Source organism: Mycteria americana, chromosome 3 (genome assembly GCF_035582795.1).
Source record: "Mycteria americana isolate JAX WOST 10 ecotype Jacksonville Zoo and Gardens chromosome 3, USCA_MyAme_1.0, whole genome shotgun sequence".
NCBI classification, from domain to species: Eukaryota; Metazoa; Chordata; class Aves; order Ciconiiformes; family Ciconiidae; genus Mycteria; species Mycteria americana.
Window position 1 is genome coordinate 39,810,062 of NC_134367.1, and position 21,153 is coordinate 39,831,214.

At 39.4% G+C, this 21,153-nt stretch overlaps 1 protein-coding gene across 24 annotated transcripts in view; it reads right to left on the reverse strand.

The window, feature by feature from the left end:
• SNAP91 (synaptosome associated protein 91) overlaps positions 1 to 21,153 on the reverse strand; it is a 72,820-nt gene that overhangs the window by 36,910 nt on the left and 14,757 nt on the right. For 17 of the 24 annotated variants that reach the window (XR_012775185.1, XR_012775175.1, XR_012775184.1 and 14 more), the window contains 9 exons: positions 14,229 to 14,371; positions 13,074 to 13,149; positions 11,141 to 11,243; positions 9,080 to 9,173; positions 7,716 to 7,827; positions 6,167 to 6,273; positions 4,774 to 4,815; positions 1,997 to 2,080; positions 1,061 to 1,131 (listed from right to left, as the gene is read on the reverse strand). Coding sequence is in view for 2 of the 24 variants with exons in the window: in XM_075498290.1 (XP_075354405.1) it covers positions 1,061 to 1,131; positions 1,997 to 2,080; positions 4,774 to 4,815; positions 6,167 to 6,273; positions 7,716 to 7,827; positions 9,080 to 9,173; positions 11,141 to 11,243; positions 13,074 to 13,149; positions 14,229 to 14,371 (832 nt within the window). In the remaining 22 variants the exon portion in view is untranslated. The remainder of the gene's footprint in view (positions 1 to 1,060; positions 1,132 to 1,996; positions 2,081 to 4,773; positions 4,816 to 6,166; positions 6,274 to 7,715; positions 7,828 to 9,079; positions 9,174 to 11,140; positions 11,244 to 13,073; positions 13,150 to 14,228; positions 14,372 to 21,153) is intronic. The other 7 variants (XR_012775195.1, XR_012775194.1, XR_012775181.1 and 4 more) reach the window with 1 other exon arrangement.

Consider the following 21,153-nt stretch of genomic DNA (forward strand, 5'->3'; position numbering starts at 1 on the left):
TATTGGGGCAAGACATCGCCATATTATAAAATCATGCAACAGCAGCAGAATAAGACCAATATGGAAGCAGTTATCTAACGTAAGTCTTCTGAGGATGTGTCAGCAAATTTTCAAAGTCTACTGTTCTTTTACAGAAAGTCAGAGTTACTCTAAAATAGTGATATTTAAAAGTATGGAAACAGTTAGTTGGAAAATCCAAGCTGAAAGTTCTCCCACATGCAAGAAAATAACATTAATGCTAACTGAACAGAGCCTTAATCGTAGATTAAAATGTACGTCAGCTTATTTGTTGACTTTCATTATTATGAGGTATGAAAATACTGCTACATATTTTTAGAGCTGCTTTGATCTAAGAGATGAAAGGAGGAGTTGAAGTTAAAATTACACCAGTATTGAACAAGCATCCATCCTACAGGTTACTTGAACTGGGTAAGTCCTAGGAGCTGTAGAACTGATTAGAAGATCTGGAGCTAAGGCAGAAATGACTAAAAATAATTTAATGACTATATACAAAAGCAAGCAACAGTTTAGGTACAATTTCAAGAAGATATCTATTAAAAATCATTGAAGCCATCTTAAAATAAAACTATAACCATGTCTGCATGCAAGTGATATGTAAACATATGTACTTACCCTTCGCTAAATTGCAAGGAAAGCAACAGTAAAAGAGAAAACACAGGTTTAGCTTAATCCTTCCTAGACTTAGCCATGACAAGTATCTAGTAAGAAGACGCAAAGCCATTAGAAAACAAATCAATTTTGATGATAAAAGCCTTAGCAGCAGGGAAAAACAGTTCCTTCTAGGAGTTTTCCATAGTTAATTTTACTTCATTTTGGAAAGTGTCTAGTTGTTCGGTGTGTCATTTCCCCCCACCCCTCAGTAAGAAAAAAAAAAGTTGCCACTAAGGTGCCTTTGTAAGGGAAAGGAAAAGCCTAGTCTTACTACAGCTTATTTTCCAGCTAAGTGACAAAAGGAGGCTGGGGGAGGCAAACCTAAACATCAGCTAGTCTCACATTGTTACCGTTATGCCTTGACACATGGTACAACGCATATACCTACTTGTTGCCAGGTTTTTTTCCTTCCAGTGAGTTTAGATGTTGCTCAAGGGTCTCCATGAGACTGCTAGGAGCCTTGAAAGCAAAGAGAAAGATACACTTCTAAACACAATACATTGACCTAATGATACTTCAAAATCCAGCACCACCTTCCCTGAAGTCCACCATGTGCATGCTCAAGCTGTTATTTTATTTACACCCCTGTGAAGATAGTGGATTTCCATGCTAGAAGTATTCAGGCAAAGACAGCTTTTGAAAGATAATACAGTGTCCAAATTTGCAGAGAGAAAACATTTACCTCTACTAAACAGTGCCTGAAGCCTAAATCCAGGTTGGGCTGCTGATCATGCTTTGAGTCAGTGTTAAACATTGACAACAGCACAGGCATCCACAGGGTTAATTTTAAGAGTAATAGGTTCAAGGTCATCCCTTCAGTTTTGCTTGTAGTCAGACCTCCAACCCCTCTTTCATGACCAGAGGGTTAGATTGTTTTGTTTAGACTGCAAATACTAAGTAAAAGTCCTTTCCAGTGCCCCCAAAAGCAGCTACCTTTGGGTCAAGACTCCCAACATCACAAAGCCTTATAGCTGTTTCTTCTCAAAATGCTAGCCAGGCACAAGTTACTGAGCCCAGCAGCTAACTCAAAATTCAGAAAGATTACTATTTTAGACATCTACAAAAACTAAGCTTTTTCAAGCCTCCCTGATCTTAGGTTTTATTTTAAGCAATCTTTTTGTGGTCAGGCGATATCCCCAGGCATGCACTTGCTGTTACAATGGTAGATAGGAAAAGTAGTTGTAAATGCAAGCGACAGTGTGCTTAGCTACTCCAGTATAAAAATAGAGTTCAGATAAGTAGACTCCTACAAGATCAACAAGCAAGAAGGAAACCCTTGAGAGATACAGTAGCATGTAACAGTCAAGTATTTCATCAGGGTTACCGGTTCATCAATGGTACAGCCTTTAAACAGGGAATTCTCTTTATCAGTCTCTTTCAGATCAACCACAATTCCTGACAGCAATACCTATGGTGTTTTTCATAAATAATGTCTTTAATTTCAGGGTACACATATGCATCAAAAAAGTCAGTTTGTGATGCTTGAAAACAGACTATCCGCTGCTCCCATATACAGTATGCTGAAAACCAGCTGGCTGGCTAAACCAGATGTTTCAGGATGCTTAGTACCTGCTAGTACCAATGCACTTATAGTGTAAATGTACTTATAGTGTCTGCATATTAATTTTGGCATTCAAGCTGAGCAGTAAGGTAACTTAACACATGCAGAAATTTAAAATGCTCAAAAAATCCTTAAATGATGGCGGAGTTTAAATATGTCCCATGTACATACACGATGCAGAAACATCTTAACCATTGCTGCTTTTATAGGCATATTTAATCATTTTCAACTAATTTGAGCACAAGAAAGAATTTGGTTAAACACAAGTGACTTAGTTACAAGAATTCTCCAGCAGCAAGAAAAAAAAATTAGCAAAGGCTCTCATTTGCTAAAAAAAAAAAAAAAAAAAAATATTTCAGACTTCTACATATTCAAAAAGGTTATAGCATAAGATACAAGTTGTGCCTGCTTAAACATGTAAGCAGAAAGCTATGTTTCAAAAAAAAAAAAATCCTGTTACCAGTTACCTCTACACACTTTAAATAGCTTTCCAGTATATTATTCACAGGTTTCTTAAAAGCCAACAAGGTAATATGAAACTCATCTATCAAACAGAATCCAGAGAGGAAGCTTCAGAAAATTTCTACCCAGATGCAACAATTTGGAAATTAAATATTGTCTGGTATCCAATTTGCAACACTGAACATTGCTTAATTTCCTCTAGGTACTGCTTCAAAATTAGACCAATCTATCAGTCAGCATCGTGGTGGAACCTTAGATATGAGTTCCCCACTAGCTATCTGGGGCAAAACTGCCATACTTTAAGAATTGCTAATAAATAAAAATAAGCCAAGCTCTTTAGCTGCCAAGATGCCTCCTCAGCCTCCAAAACCTTGCAGCCAAACTAGAAAGTCCAAAGATGAGAGCTATCAATTTGTATTTCAGTACTGTGACCACTTGTTTGGATTTACAGAGTATGTACGCACATCAAGTGTCAACACAACCAACTTCTTGTGGAATACTACTGACTATTGCCATGGCTTGCTTTACGAATTTAGGTATACCATTGATATTATACACACTTATATATTAATTATTAGCTGAAATTCAGTTTTATTATTCACCTTTTATTTATTTCTCACTTAAATACACTGCCTAGGTCTTATACACAATCTACAGCATGTTGCAAATTAGCCTTGGCAAGTGAGTCCCAAGCAGCCTTTGGGAGAATACAGCTATGAGGGACTACTTGAGAAGACCACTGAAGTGGTCAGGTAGTTGGATCGTTGTAGATCCCTTCCTTCCAGAGGAACTATTCTATTCTATTTTAAAGCATTGGTTCATGAGGTGAAAGGGACCCTCCGGCAGCAGTAACTAAGGTGCTGCTGAGCAAGTGCAACACTGAGCGATGATGTAGAACAGGGCTTGCACAGTCCCAGCAGGCAGCCTTTCCCGTAGGCTGACGCAACACCAGCAGAAGCAGATAAAAGTGCTACAGAAATTTATAAAGTATATTTCATTAACTGAGCTTAAGGTGAGTCCTTCTGGTTCAAGGACTTAATTCATGACTGACTGGACTTTGCTAAAAAAGAGCCCCTGAAGTGCAGAGTTAGGAGAACATCCTACTTCAGCTATTTCAGAATTGGGTTTGGTATTCCACACGCTGCTAGAAGTCTAAGCTTTCCTCTGCTTGAAAGAGTGGCCAGACTTCATAGCCCTGTAGCATCTGAAACCCATAAAGATTAAAACTCTCCACCTTCACATCATGTCTCACTTTCAGAATTTTTAACTGGCTTTTTAACCAAGAGAACCACTACTCTGATGCGGATTTAAACCAAGGGGGTTTCAAAAACTACACATTCATAGGTTATGAACACTGAGGATTTACAACTGTTAAGCAGCTTGGGCTGCTCTTCTGTTCCAATTTTACTGGCATCAAAACTGCCATGAGTGAACTCTTCAGCATGGTTCTCTTCCTCTAAGTAAATACCCTTTTCACATTAACACACAAAACCAGGCACGCAGGCCAATTTGCAAGTCATATTGAAAATGGACCAGCACAATAGAATTTAAGCAGCTACAGCATAAGTGAATTTTGATGTTAAAAGTTTTGATGCATACTGACAGACGCTAAAAGTTTTGATGCATACTGACAGAGAAATTCAGCAATCAAATCACAACTTCTGCATTTAAACTTCAAGTTCCTACACCAAGACAGTAGTGCTAGTGCTGCTCTGAATTTCGTCTCTGGACCAAGACTGTGTCAGGGAGAGATTATGAAGATTATTCACACCACAGTCTCTATGCAGTCTGTCGTCAAAAATGAACTTGAGCTACGAGCTGTGAAAATCTGCCCTTTAGCAAGGAAAGAGAAAAACAGTCTACCCTTCAACTATAGGTTGGAAGTCATCGTGAAAGGCATTATTGTAGTTATATTAGTCTTCAAAAATAGTTTTGGACAGTTCTTATTTGCAAGTTGGGAGGGCTTTGAAGTGTTAGGTGGTATGACTTCCTACCAACATTTACATTCCTGGTGTGCGTCCTAATTACAGAACTTTTAGTTATTACACAGATCCAAAAAGTCTACAAGAAAAGCTTACCTGTGTAAGATCGGGGATATCACCTTTGTCAATTCCAACTTGCTGTGAATATAAAAGAGGTAAAAACGTAAGTACATTATTCTACTGCAGCAGGCACTAATTTTGACTAGAACTGTGGTACGCTCTTCAACCTATAATGTACTTTGTCTTTAGAAAAAAGACCACAAAGTTAGCAAGTGCAGATGCCCATCTTTCCAGTAGCTACCTTCAACAACCTGCAGCAGGTGTTTTTTTTACAAACTAAATATCCATTTAAAAAGGGGGGTGGGGGGGGGTTGATTCCACCCAGGTAAAGTTCATACTCCATACTGCAAGTCAGGCAGAGCTTTCTGGTCATACACTGTTGCCTCAGAGGACAGCATTAGCGAACTGCTGAACACGTACTACCCAAATACTTGACTATCCTAATGAAGTCCTCTGAAATTCAGCCAGTGAGCAAATCCTAGAAGACATCACTTAAAAAAATGCTAAAGCCCAAGTCACTTTGTTGTTCTGCCCTTCTCTCCTAGCATTTCAAATGCAGCAAGATGAGGTCAAAGTCTGCAATCTTCTATTAGTTGTCCTGTTGCTTCACTATGGCTCTTCAAAATGCCTGCTGGTTTTGCTTTTGCAGAAGAACAAGCTCCACTGCACCTAGTAATCCTGAAGTATAGTCACTATAATCCCTGTCCTGCAAAGCTGACCTATAGGTGTCTGAAGTACTTCACTCCCTCAAGTTCAACATTCATATCAGACATTACATGCCATTCGGGAGTTTAGCAGGCTCCTCCATAAATCATTAAGTAAATTAGCAAAGAAACAAACTTTTTATTCAGCTCATTACTGCTGTCCATTATAATGAAGCATGAAATGTGGAAAATGTGCATCTTGTGCCAAGGAGCCAACTACCATAAATGAGACCCCAGCAAAAGAGTTAATTAACCATGTAATATTTGTATTATCTACATTAGAGGATGATAACAAGGATCAAAACCAGGAAAATCCCACATTCCAGTTAACTTGTAGTTGGCTGCAAAGACTTAAAAAGCAGACTTATAAAATCATTATGCTTTTATTCCTAATTGCTATATCTTCCTCTAATGTTCAACCCTGTCATAGAAGCATGCATTTATTACAGCATCTCCAAGAAATATCAATATGGTCGAAGTCATGTCATCTGTTACGTTACCAGAAAAGTTGAGGCTGGCTGCACAGTAGAGACATGTGGAAGTCCTAAGCAAAGCTTAACTACTTCAGGAAGAGATGAAGAAGCAGATCCAGGAACTTCTATGCTGCCTCACATTTATACACAGCGAGTCAGATGCTTAACAAGTGCAATTAATATTTTATATCGGTGCTAAAAAATTCACAAAATACTTAAGTGCCAGACTCCAGAAAACTGGAAGTCACTTACCTCTGCAACTTTAAGAAACTCTGATACTCTGGTCATTCGAGTAAGAAATCGTTTGTAGATTTCAAGAGCATCTTTACATTGTCCCTTTTTCATTTCAAAAAATTTCTCTAGAGAAATAATTTGGCAAATTTCAGTTAAGATATCTTACATTAGGTCTGCATTCATCAGCAACTCTAGTTTTGTGGAAAATCACATTTCAAGAATATTGCACTCTATTAACATTTTTCTACTTGGACACTAATCTAGCAGCATTCCTAGTCCTTAGTAGAATTTAGAAGTTGGGCTTGCTGAGCTGTTAAAGAATTATATAGATCAGAAAATTGCACCCCAGCCAGCCGTAGCATTGTGTGTGATGTAAACCAGGTTTTTAAACATAAAAAGTAAGTAGGTGAAGTAGCTACCACACTTAAAATTCAAAGTAATTAAGGATACTTAACCATACATTAATATGTCCTCTCCCAAGCTGTCTTCACTCCAAAGAAGAGTACTTTTTCCACTTGAGTAGCTCTCTAAAGTTGGTTCGTCCATTATCAAGCACAACTGCCACATATTTCAACCTGAACTTACACTTTAAGTAGCAGCACACAGAGAAATCTCAATCCAATTGTTATGCCCAACACATTTGTACCTGCTCCATAAGCTTCCCATGCCTATAGTTTCAGTCAAAACACCTGGGACTTACTTTTATGAAACCACCAGAAAGCGCTGCAACATGGACACAAAAAAATTGTCTGAGCTTTACAGCTCAGGAGCATCTTTTTACCTGTTCAGTCTCTGTAACCTCTCTGTTTCTTCCTGTTCTAGTTGCAGCCAGAGTTTTAGGTCAATCACGCTGGCCAAGCAATCTCAGTTTTTAGGTGTCTTTATAGACCAGCTGAAGTGCTCACAAGTTTTAATAGTTGAAGCTCATCTTCTACAGTGTCAGTTATGTTTCCTGCAGTTTACGGCAACTCCTGGTTTTAGACTCTATAACAAAGCCTTTTGCAGGGACAGCTTAAGGTGTGTTATGCTGGTGATCACGCAAAGCTGTCTGAGCTTCAGAACGTGCTCACAGCCTCCTATACGCTTTGTAGGCTGACAGTAGGTAGAGTTCTGGAGGGGATCCAGCTTTGGCAGTCATGCTTTCACAGAGGGATCAGGAGTGTTATTCGGGAGTATATTACTTCACATAAGGCTATCACATAGCATATACAACAGAAGAATCTGGGCATCTTAAAAACTCAATCAAATAGCAAAAGTTGCATTGCTAACCTTGCAGGACATATTATGGAAGCTTACACAGGACTGTACATTTCTTTAGGCACAGAAATGCTCAGCACCTTTAAGTAGACTTCTGTACAATTCTAAGGGCATATGACAATCCAGCCTCAGATGAACACTAATGTAAAAGGTTATGGCTTAAAGTTTTCTCTCACTTCAGAACAGAATAGTCAAGAAAAATGTATTAAGTTTTAATGAAAACTAAGTAAAAAAAAAAAAACGGAAGCAGATCTGAAACTTGTTTTTCACTTGCTCATGGTATGCAGGATATAGACACCAGGTTACTTACCTAGTAAGTTAATAACCCCATCATTGTAGCAAGCAAAAAGTTTGATAAGATCTTTAAATAGAAGCATGAATGCAGCATTTATGACACCATTTGTCAGTTCATTTGGATGAACCTACAAATAAAATACCAGTTATTTACAGCAGATTTACTGAATGCAATCAGAAGTTTTAGCTTGTACCAGGTATCTGATGCTGTTATAGAATCAAGCACTGAATACAAGCTTTCACACAAAGAAACCAAACAAAGGTTTCAGCGGCTCAAGGATTGCTTTCTTCACCACTCCAAAACAATCCACTACAGCAGAGGAGTATCCCCATCAACAGTAAACATCTTAGTCTTGAATCCTTCACCTATCACAGAGGTGGAAAGCAGAGATACTATTAACAAAGCTTTAATGAAACTGGACAAAAGATGTCAGTTCACAGCAGAGCTGAACAAAACCTCAGTGGTCTACTAGGTAATACAGTTGGGTTAATGATGTCAAGACCCTTTCAGTTCCCACATTAACTTGGGCAGAAAGTAAGTGCTTATTTATTAAAAGATCTTTGTTTTATTAAAAAGTATCTCCTCTTCCAAGACCACTACCACAATTCCTATGCCATTTAAGTAACAAAAACACATTAGCGAGACATGTATTTCTAAGGCTTTCCTCTGAAAGCTGTAGTGGGCCCTGCCTTCCATCTGGGAGTGTGTCCTTCTGCCCACCAAGAACAGAAGAACTTCAAGATAGATTCCTTCAAAGACCTCTTTGCAATGTTACACTGTACCTCCTACAACAACTGACTCCTGGTTTTATCCTTAAGGCAGATAAATAATCCCACCAACATTCGTAACATTATTACATTATAAATATATTGTAGACACTTATTTCTATTAATAGTCTGGATTAAGGTTTATCCAATCCACTTTACAGCTGAAAACCAGATGAGGGTTTTGAGGAAGCCAAACAATGTACATGTGATATTTTAATGGCTTTTTCTCTCTCCCCAAAAAGAAGTTGGTTGCAAAGAGACAGAAAAAAAGATTCTTCAGTCTCCTTGCTTTGTCCATTTCTTCCCCTCACTGATGTAGAAGACAAAACTCCCAGCTCCGAGTCAGCATTCCTCAAGAGCCCTCATTTCCCATGCTGTTCCCCTACCCTCTCGGGGGGGGGGGGGGGGAGTAGAACATGCACATTTTGTACACATAGGAAAGGGCCTTCCTTCACCTCACTCTACCGCAGTGGGATACCGAAAAGGGCATTTTTTTGCCCACATAATGGGATGATCAGTAAAGCATTACCTACAAGGTGAAATGTTTTAATTATAATGCAGCATTTATAAGTCACTACCCAGTGTTAATGCTGGGTCAGCTTCAATACATACATCGAATTCAAGTAGTGCATCAATTTGTTCCTGCAATATTGGCATACTCTTCAGTAGCTTTTCAGGAGCCATTGTTCTCATTACACCGTCAGCTCTGCAAGAGGGAATACAGATTAGAAGCCATGGTGTTCCCCCTCTCCCCAAACTGTTTTGTTGTCTAAATTTAAGCTTAAAGCTGCTACCACCCATTTCAAACATCTGGAGCACTGTCTGATTCTCCTGCTTCCCACAACATCACAAGAGCTGGTATGGAAAATACTTCATCCAGCCACCCTCCCTGACAGCAGGCGAAGAAGGGGTTGGTGTTAGAGTGATGAATGCAAGAGATTGATCTCTGTATGGAAAGAAGATGCTGAGAGTTTAAATAACTTGACAAGAAATACTGTCGCAGAAGTACTTAATGAACAAAGACTACCAGTTCTCTAAGTTTGTTATGAATAACTAATGACAACTCATTGCTAAGAGTACTTTTTCATAACTTGTCTTTGGTCATTGAAGAAAAAAAAAACCTGTATAGGTTGGGGGTTTTCCCCATCAAGTGCCACAATATATGCACGCCAGTTCAGTGACAATTTAAATCAGGGCCATCTTTGTTTAGAGTTTCTCTCCTCAGTACTCCTGGGTACTAATTAATTCCATTACTCCTTCATAGCACTTCCACTGACTTCGACCTGCCTTATCAGTCCGGAACCATTACTCCAACAGGATCACACAGCAGTCATGGATGTGTAGCGCTCCTTAATTGCTGCCCATAGTCTTATAGCGGTCTTCACGCATGCCTATTTTGATCTCTGAATATCACAAGCTTGCACAACCACCATTATGTATTGCCCCATTCTGGCCACTGACAGGTATAGCATCTCCTCTCGGGGAATGCATACCACCATTTTTACTTATTTTATGCTATACTGAGGCAGCACCTTGTTTTGAGCACCAGAAATAACACACATAGAAAGCCTTTCCGGGAACACATAGCAAGGCAGGAATAGAAGGATTCCCAGCAACTCAAACTTATGTTTATTTAACGGGAAGTGTTTGAAGGCACTAGGTGACAACAGGAACTTAAGATGCTAGCACCACAGCAACCTGCTGGATCAAAGCCTGCCCGAAATATCAATCCAACTAGCTACTAGTCTTCGTGTCAAAAACTTCTTAATGATTCATATTCCAGATAGGTTCAAGAGATAACTACTTTGGTCCCCACTGCAGGAATGGCATCCAGGTACACGACAGTTTGAGAAGCAGGAGAGGAAAGCCTGGCAGCGATGCCTGCATTAACAGCTCAGAATCCCAAGCTGCAGAATACACCAGAACTGCCAGAACAATCCTGTACACAACTCGTGATTAGCAGGAGCAGCTTTTGCATGCAGTCAATTAAGCTGCACCCTCAGTGGGTGTTAAGCCATTTGCTGTGTTGTCTGTGCTTCAAGAGAGAACCTAGAGCCATTAAAGTCCCAGTTAGAGGAGTCAGAAACAAACAAACAAAATGTTCTGATAAATACCAACATACTACTTTGGGCTGGGTTAACTTTTTTTTTTTTAAACACAATCCTTGTGGGAAATAAAACCCAGTAGTTTACAACCTTATTCTGTTCAGTCTATAACTGTTTGCTATGTTGCCTGCTATGAACTTCAGGTGTTCACTTCAGTTTTCCTTTGTAATCAGTCATCTTTCTTATAGAAAGGGTCTGGAGAGTAATGAAACATCCTAAATATAATTTCAGAGCATTTCCTTCTCCAAATCCTAAATACAGTCTCGCTGTAGCACAATTTAATAAGAGTCAGATTTAACGCCTAGCACTAAAAGCTCCCAGTTCTGCAAGTCATCTTACTTTATTTGTAAGTATTTGCCTTACTACCCACAGTCTTTCCTCTCTTCCTTGTGCAATTTTTAACCCACTACAAGTACTTAAGAAATCCAACCATTTTGGTGTTTCATGGTGGCTAAACAAAGAACATAAGAACTAAGTCTTTGAGACACTAAAATTAAGCGTAATGCCATAAACAAGATTTTCATGGATCAGGCAACCCTATCAGTTTACATATCTAAAATTTGCTTACCCTTTCTTCACTCTTGCAAAGTCAAATGCCATTTGTCTGTAGGAAAACGCTTTTTCATTCAAGTATCTACTATAACGCCTTATAAAGGTGGACATGTCATAACCTGCAAAAACAGTTACAAGTTTTACATTTAAATTTCATGCTTGTTCGGAGGTTCTTTAGTAAACAATAATACACAGTCAATAGGCCCTAAGGTTATGTGATCTCTGTTGCACTAGACAACCACACATACAGAATAGGCATCACAAGACATCTTCCAGCTTCTGAACAAAAAGTGGTAGTGCTGCACCAAAACAATCTACCACTGTCCTCTGCTGCGCTGTTGAATCTGTTATTCATCCAAAGCACCAGTGGCATGGTTCCTGGGGAAACCTGCTAGTGGCTCCTATGCAGCTACGTGGTAACGTTATTTCATGTGAAATTAGTTACCCCTCTATTAATGGGGAAAAATGCCAATTTAACAAAAAGTTTATACTTAACTGGTACCTGACTTCCAGGACAAAGATCGATTTAAACACAAACACTCCCACTATTTTACATATGTACGTCCCTCCACTCTGACATCTACCTTCAAAATTCCCCTGATTAGGTTTACCAGAACAAAGAAATTATGATGGCATTCACAGAGATTAGTGCCTTCTTTGAATCATTACACCAGAGATCTTCAAGGCACGTGATATTGTACAAGCAGCCTCAAACTTCAGTGACCTTCAAGCCTGTAAGACTTCTGAACAGTTAGTATTACAGTCTATCCTTCAGGTATTTCTTTCAAAGTCTCTTCCTCCAAGCTACAGAAATGTGTGCAGAAGGCAACTCATCCTCCTCTTCAGTACGAGTCCCTTTTTGCTACCTTTCTTAAAATCCACACCCCCTTGACTTAGTCATTGACTGTATTTTTCCTTAGTATCTCTCAACATTAAGTATCTCTGCCGACTCAGGCTTAACACTACCAACTCTGATGCCTCATTATCTATGACACACTGTTGTATTATCTACGAAATGGCAATTTATCTTTAAGGAAAGTGGCAAAGAACACGAAAGCATGCGTTTAACAGCATTCATTGTTGCCAAACACCAGTATCTTTGACCATGCATAGCATGCTTTGCTTAGACAAACACAGTTTTAATATTTGTTTGCCTTTGTTCCTGCCCTGTGTTACCACTTCGAAAAGATGCTGAAGTCTTTTTGGTGTCACATGTCTCCATTAACAGAGAGAGTAACATGGCATTGCTTCGATCTTGCCCATTACTGTAGCATTCCTGCATTCTGCATACAGTCTACAAATATTCTCTGACAGCTGCCAAATTATGAGTTTCCTCTCTTCTCTACTAGAGCTACCATGAAACAAGCTTTTTCTCTGTTAAGGGAAGCAACAGGAAAATTCACTAATAATTCCAGAGTCAAAGTAGAAAAGCAGACATTATAACCTTTAGAGAGAACAACAACTTAATTTTTGCCTAGACCTTCTAAATTCACTACTCAAATCAAAACCAGCTAGTTCTTTTGGTGCCTTCCCCCTTGCTTCCCCAAATTAAACATTTATATAGGCAATTCCTAAAAAGTGCAGTGTCCCCAAGCAACCAAATTACCATTCAATACTGAGTAAAAAACTAAAAAAAAACAAATGGAAAGTTATCTATTTCATCCTTAATTCCTGTAACAGTTAAGGAAATAAGGAACCCGGCCCTGATTTCAACCAGCACTTTAAGGGAGTTGTACAGTTTCACCTCTTGAGTAAAAATTTTGCAGGAACTGAGAAGCATTGTTCTGAAGTTGTCCAGCCGTTGACTTGGGCTCCTGTATTCATTAAGTACTTATAAAAAGGCTCCAGTAGCACATTTTTATATTATTTGCATCTTATGAATGAAGGAGAAATTAACAATAGTATCTTACTTGGAATCTTGTTAAGATTATAGACATGAGTAGGCTTACCATGAGATCCACTTTTGTCCAGAAAATTGCTGAGATTGAACAATGTGTTTCTAGATGCCAGGTACTGAATAAATCTCTGCAACACAAAGTTATTTTCTTATCACAGGTTGTATCTGAAGGCTTTGTACCTCCTAGCAGGAAGATTACCAGTCTAGCTCCAGCATATACACATGAAAACCCAGATTTTTGTCTTAGCCTGCAATACCTTCCTCAAAACCTTTTTCATCCATTCAGATTAATTATGTTTAGCCTGAATCTCTACTAAATATCCTACTGTATACATAAAAATAGATTCTGTGCAAATACAAACCAGACTGTGGAAGGAGCAGTAAAAATGGTTAATTCTCAAAGAGATTTGAGGAAGCACAAGATTTATCTGCTTGCAAAGCAGCATAACTAGGCTAGTCCCAGACTTTCCTAGCAGCCCTCAGTTTCAGCCAAGCCAAGGGTTTTTTTTAATAGCAGGCAGGCCCCACATCAAGTAGAGGGACTAACAGACTGAAACAGTTACAGAAAGCAAATCAGAATATTGGCCAAAACTTGGAATGGAAAAATAGGACAGGAGTAAAAGTTTACTCTGCAACAGTGGAGAAGTTCATTGCATGAAAACACTTCATATACAGCCAGGAAGGAATTGTTTCAGTCATACTAAAGCTCTTGAAGTACGCTTTTTGTTTTTACACAGACATACCAGTCTATACAGGTCAATAAAAAGCAAGGGCAAGGAAAACGCAATCCAAAAGGCTATCAAGTTGAATTTACAGCTCTAGGAAGATTTTAACGCTCATGCAGACAGGACAGCTATTTGGATGGCAGTACACATGTGCCAGAACATCAACTTTGACTCTAGTCAAAGAGTCACCTGTAGTCTTTAATCCTGCATAGCTCTGTTTTCAGACAGTGCATAAATTATCAACATCCTGGAACAGGCTGCTGCTTGATCTTATGCTACAATTTTGTAACTGAAGAGACAGATAATCAGCATGCCTCCAACTATGTTGTTAAGGGGAAGTTTGCTCCTCATCGAGAATCATTCTTGCCCTTTGTTCTTTGGTCTTTACTGGTTCAGAAGAGATGCCTTTGCACTACTAATGTTTTTGGCTTGGAGTCTGCTCAGTGCCAATGTGGTCTCAAGAGAAAGCTGATTACACTTACCTCATTGCCATGAACCATTAGATGATGTGTGGTAACTAAGGCTTTGAATACGACCACCCAGCTACTATTTGTTGCTCGCTCAAAAAGCGTATCAGCCATCTGAGGAATATTCACATTTGTTTCATTAGTTGCTTGGATCAAGTCTGTAAGAGAGAAAAGCAAGGTGTTAGGTGCCAAAAATAAGACTTAAAAGTTTGCAGCATGGCCAAGCCCACCAGGCTTCAGGCCATGGTTGTGGCAAACAGCAAGTTCAGTGCTTACGTTCTACATTTAAAAAAAAAAAAAAAAAAGAAAGAAACCAAAAAACCTGAGATTATATTAGTACATCTTGACAGCAACACTGGTCTGACTCTTTCATCCAACAGTGCTAGCTTTCCAACAATTCTGTCCTGAGCTATGTCCCAACCTTTCTCCATCTTCATCCCAGATGAAGTTCAGGTGCACAATATCACATGACTTTACTGCTTGCGGGTTTTCAAGTTGATTGTGGCAGTTCACTACCTCTGGGTTAGATGAGTAAGTATTACTGAATTCTTCACTTACAGGTAATACGTCAAGCACACTGAACCCAGTCACATCAGCAAAAAGAGGTATCACCAGAAACACATACTCTGGTCATCTCAGATGTTAAGAGTTTCATCAGCAAGCTACAGCACACCTCCTAGAGTCTCTACAGACCTAGACAGCAGAAGAGTGCATTCAGGCATTCATTAAGACCTCTTCAACAGCAGGAAAGAAGGCAAGGATAGACATTAGTTTATACTGAAAAGTAAGTCTTCTGCAAGCAACTGCACCTTACATAGAAGAAATAAGACATTCAACTGTCTTGGGGAACAAGAATAAAATATGGCTTTGTGTCCTGTACATTAGGAACGTGTAGACTTGCACAGGAGAGTACATGAAATTAAGATAAGTACTTAAATCATAAACAGTAGGGCAGCAAGCTTTCCACTAGCATCTCTGTCCCGCATCTACTGACAGGATCTTTGATTTACTATATCACCTATTACCTACAGACTCTTGCTAGGCAGCCAGCAATGACCTTCTACAAGCTATTACCTAGTTTTTGAGACACAGTTGGAAACCGCATACTGCAACTGCATGATCAAACCCCATGTGATGCCAGACACGGCCCTGGCAAGACTTCAGGAGAAGACTTCATGCAACACAAAGAGCACAGAATACAGACCTAGTTGTAGGGTTGAGGCTTAAAGTTTGAAGACCTAAGTAGAAAAAGTTAAACATTAAAAAGTTTAACTACTAGACTAAGCATTATCTGTGTTACTAATAAAAATACTCATCTTTTACTTTCCCCGAGACGACAGTAACCATTGTTAATGATTTTCCACATATTTCTTTTTCCCCCTCCTTGACTAGAAATGTTCATCCAACTATTCAAGCCATTCACTGATGACAGATATTCTACCCCAGAAGCAGACAGGCTATTCTTTGACTGATCCTTGCACACCTAAACTATGCGAGTCTGCTGTAAACACTCTACAGGAGTTCAGTTCACCCGGGCAGCGGGGTCACTACTTTACAGACTTGCTTTCCCTCCCCAACACAACCCCATACAATGGAGGGCATTAATGCTGCTAAGAGCGGAAAGCCAAGGTTCAGACTGCTGCGAAACTACTGATTCTGCCTCCGCAGGGCAGGAAAAGTCCAGAGGACAGGTCTGTCTAAACAGACTGATGAGTCACACCAGCTATTGAGAACCACCTGGTGTGTTTAGAAACCCACACTGCTGTACCAGAAGCATTCAGACATTTAGTCTTTTTTTTTTTAATTCATGGCAAGTGATTTTTATGGGTTTTTTTTACTTCTATTAAACAGTCTTCCTTTAAGATACAAGAAATCTATAGCTCAGAGTCAGAAGCGTGTGAAAACTGCAGTGCTTGTGTTTAAAATTGTGTTTTGTATGGGCACAAAAGCTGCAAGTTGTCTTCCGTTTCAGGTCAGTGGTTTGATTTTCTGTAATGAGACAGAAGACAAAAATTATGTGATCTGTTCACCAAGTTTGATTTTAAAATGTTTGTTGTCAGGGTTGTTTTTGTTTTGGTTGTGGGTGTTGGTTTGTTGTGGGTTTTTTTGCAGAACACCTTCTGAAATGTAACATTAACTTCTATAACCTCAGTAATACTACCCTTGAAGGAGGCAGTTCTGCAGACAAAGTATTACAGTAGTAAAGCCACGCTATTGAATGACAGCAGTTCAAGCTCACAGAGCTCCAACAATTCTCCTTGATCTTGTTGTACAAATAGGCCAATAATCTTTTATTCTGTACTGCTGATTAGTGCATTATAGAAGACAGTAGTTTGTAAAAGCCTAGAAGTCACAAGCGGCTTGCTCACCGTTTACCCCGTTCAGAGGCTTTACTGCGGATGACAGCATTTGCCTTTAGTATAAGGAAACCTGCATCAAACTCGCAAGCTTTCAGTCCTAGATTTCAGTATGTAGCTCACTATGGAAGAGGGGTGCTACAAATTGTGTATTCCATCGGTGGATGTTAGATAATGAAACCTCAGAGGAGTCTACCCACAGTAATGCTGGCAAAGGAGGCTACAAGGCACTACTCCTATACACTACTGCAGTGCTCCTCCTTAAGTCACTCAGTCATTTCTGCCTCCTCTCCAAACTGCTGGAGGGTACAGCATCTCAGTCTGCAGCTCTGAATGTTTTAGGACATGAGTAATTATAGTGTGCTGAGTAGAGAGGTATGATTATATTTAAGCCTACTACTTTCAGTGCACAGAAAAGAATTAAACCACACATGAAGATTTTACTCATCATCTGAGGGTGAAAAAAAAAAAAAGAGATGGGGGTTAATTCTTGCAGGGCTGTTTCCCATTAAGTCACCCCACAAAGTTAAGGAATTCAAGCTTCGTGGGTTTCTTTCCCCAATACCATAGAGTCTCAGCTTAATCAGCAGTCGTCAGCGTCTGGAGCAACTCAGAAGCATAACTAACTTTAACAAACTCTGAGCAGCAGAGTTTGGTGGCTAAGCTGAATTTTAAAATAAGACTTGGAAAAATTAATTTGCCTTCAGTGTGATAGGGAAGAATAGGTACAAGGAAAAAGAAAATGCATACAAGAGAAAAGAAAATCTAGAAACATTTTCAAAAGATTCAGATATTTACTGGGACAGAAACTTAGTTTTCAAAAAGAGACAAAGAAGTTCAGAGTCTTCCAAGCAAGTCACAGGTGGACTTGTTAATATGAAACAGATCATATTAAGAAGTACCAGCTGAAGCACAGCCCATCAGAAGCCATATGAAGCAATCTTACAAAGGTGATTCTGTTTGGGGTACCCAGAAGTAGTACAAACAAGGATTAAAGGTACCTTCCTGATGAAGTTTCTGCTGCTGCAGGCATCCATGTCCAGTACACTGACAGCTAATCCCCAAACCCAAAGACTGAGCTCAAATACAAATTCCAAGCAGAGTAAGAAACTGGGAATGGTACAGCAATAGCAGCCAGTGCTTTCATCATGACTTTCACACAAGTGGAGAAGTTGGAGAATGAAGACCTATACCCTTCATTTGAGTCTGTTTTACTGTGCGACTAGATTATAATTGCCAAATCACAGTACATGATTTCTCCTGTTTCCTCTCTTCACATCTTGCTAGCTGCTATTTTGAACACTCCTTCAGTCTAGAGATCCTTGTTTAAATTATACATTTAATTTGGACTTGAATATACTTTTTCTAGTTGTTTTCAGATGCAAAACCTATGCATATAGAATGAATAAATGGTTGTCAATTCTTTGACACCATAACTTAAATCTAAACACCAGCTTTTAGACTCTTTGACTAGCCAATTTTTTGACTGAGCCTTAAGACATCTGCAACTTATTCAGGGGAGAGAAGCAATGCTAGAGTATGATTAACACCTTCATTAATAAAAAGACAAACCTGCCAAACTGAGGAAGATTGATAGAGGGTTCAACGAGGAAGACCAAAGTAAGTTAAGATACCTTAGCTCTTCATGACCTTTTAAAGAAACCATTAAAAGATGTAACTAATTTTGGTGTTTCTTTGTTAAGCTCATAAGGTAAAAAAGAGAACAGTGAGAAAGTTTCACTGTCTTCAGAATTTCAGACTTCCTCAGGCTCATTAAAAACTACTTCCCGATTTTGAGATTTTTAAATTTTTTTTTAATGAGAGAGATTCTACAACACTTTAAAGAATCTATCTTATTCCTTTACCTTTTCAGATTGTATTCTGGATCAGGGCAGGGTTTCTTCTAGTTTGGTTTTGTTGGGGTTTTTTTACTCAATGGTTTAATAGACAGATCTGGGATTCCCCAGTTCAAAGTTAATTATTCACAATTTACATTTCAGTATGCAGAGAAACAGCAGCAGCGCACAAGACCTCTCTGTTCAGAGGGATATTGGTGCCAGCTTAAGAGCAGCTGTCATTCCAGGTTGAATTAACAGGCGAGCTGCCTCAGCATCTGAGCTGTGTCATATATTCAGTTCCTAAACTTTGCCAAATCTCTCTGAGAGCAACCCCCTTACAGACCTTCCTTACTATTACACTGAACACTACAATAATCTTCACAAGTTATTCTTCTGGCTTGTAAGTATTTAAATAACGCCTTGCACCTACAGAAAAGGAAATGGAGGATTGTTCCAAATCCAGGCTAGTCAAGAACACAAAGAAGTGGCTTAAAGTAAAGAGTTTAAAACCCTCAACCAAACAAGTTAAATAGGCATTAGTAGAAGTCCTCCCTTGCAAGACACAGAACTGTATCAGGAAGCTACTACACCGTTGTGCTAACCAATGCAAGAGTTGAACTTCCAGGTCTACAGAAGACTGACCACAAAACAGTACTGGAAAGCAGAACAAAGTTATCGGTTTCTGCTTCTACAATAATTGCTCATGAGAACATTAGATGATTTTAATGTTGTTGGCTTTGGCTATCAAGCAACTCCACAAATGAGAGTAGGGAATTTATCTGTGGGGTTAAAGTTGACCGTCTCCTTTTTTCACCCCAGCTTGCCCTGCCTCCACAAACATGCATCATAACCTGGCTTGTAATAATCTCCCCAAGCAGAACAGCAATTCATGCTGTCTCCTCCTTCCCCCCCAAAGTCTACCTCAAGAGTTACTACATCTCACCTTGACCCCAGCAAGCCTACCCTTTATCGAAGTCCAGCATCTTCCAGATATTGCCTATGCACTTTCATGCCTATGCCAACTCAACCAACCTAAACACAATCTTCCACAGAGCGCATGCTCTCCAGGTACTATAAAGACCTTCCTAGTAATGCAGCCATAGTCCTTGTGACCACAGATAACTAGGGGGACTGCTACCTCCTCTCTCCAGCCTTCTTGACAGACCTCCTTCTTCCCAAACATATCTCAGACTCTTGTGAGGACAAATATTTGCTGCAGATCCTGAAGTTTGAGAGGTCACGGCAGTTAGTCTTTGAACCACACAACTGCATCCTACACCAAGACAACCTTTTATATACAATTTCTTCCTCTCTGCCTACTTGTAGGCATACTCATACTACCCATAGTATTAAGTGTTTTGCAGAAGAGAAAAAGTTTCTTCTTCCCTAGCAATCACAGGAAGAGTTTGCAGAGAGACAGGACAGATGACCGAGTACCAGCAAATTTCTCTTGGAGCTTCCTCCAGTCTCTCAAACTGAGAGTTTAATTAGCCTTAGAATCACTGTATTACACTACTCCTTTGTAAATACAACAGTGCACCACTTCCTATATCACCAAATACCTGTTTGGAAAACAAAGCTAAAAAATCTACTGCCCATATACATTGCTGGATTTTATTCCAGTGCACTTTCACATGGTCTGCACCCCTCCTTCCCCACCATTATCAAGGCAAGATATTTGGCTTTAAGTCATCTGCAAAAACCACCCCAGCTCATTAGCGGTATTAAACCAGTTACATTGGATTTGCATCCCTTTCGGTCCTTAATGATTTATACATACAGCTTTTCCTCCTGACAGGTTCAGGTGCAGCTCTCTTGGAGAGGGGAAAATAAAAGCCAACTGTCAGGTAGCCTTGTACTGGATCTGAAAGGGTGCAACTAAGGCAGCTGTTTCCCTAAGTACTAATAATGGGGAAAAGGTGTGATTATAATGTGTTAAAAAAATTCTTGCCATAAGCAACTCCTTCAAGTTCCATGAACTATGAATACTTTCTACTTAAAACAAAAGTTCCCACAAACTTATAGCTCCACTGACTCTGGGGAAGAATAATGTGCATTACCTTTAGTGTTTACATTTGAGTTTTCTCCTTGAGGGTAATACAACTGAAAGATGACATTCAGGCCAGCTGCAGAAGCTCAAGTTTAAGCAGCAGTCATTAGGGTTTTAAGTATGGTCTTTAAGACTGCTAATTAATTAGTGATTAACATATTTTATGGACAAAAAGTCTGAGACCTTACTGACACCCGTGATCCTACTATTCAGAAGAATAAAAGCTTCAATTAATTTTTCTCAGGAATTAAATATCTAGAATAATAGAGCTGCCACCCAGAAGACAGGCTACACAAACTCTCTAGTACAAACGTACTAAAGAAAGCAGCTTTTTAGCCTTGCACGCATGAAGCCAGAACACTAAGCAAAGGGGAAAAGGCCCCATGGTCAAAGAATCCTGCCTGGTTTCTTCCCAACCACAGCCACCACAGCTTTTTCAAGCAGCTTCACTGTAGCAAAAACCTTAGTTATTAAGCATGGAATCTTTCCCCTGTCCAAAGTAGTAAGAAGCTCAGTCTTGAACCTCATTTGTACAGAATTCACTCACTTCGAATACCAAAGAATTTGTCGCAGGCAAGAATACAAGTTCAGCAAAGCAGGGGAAAGAGGAGAAACCACTGCTCTAATGTTCCTTTCCTCTCACCCAGAGACCCCATTCCACACTCTCACTCTACCCAAATCCTGCTCCACAAATA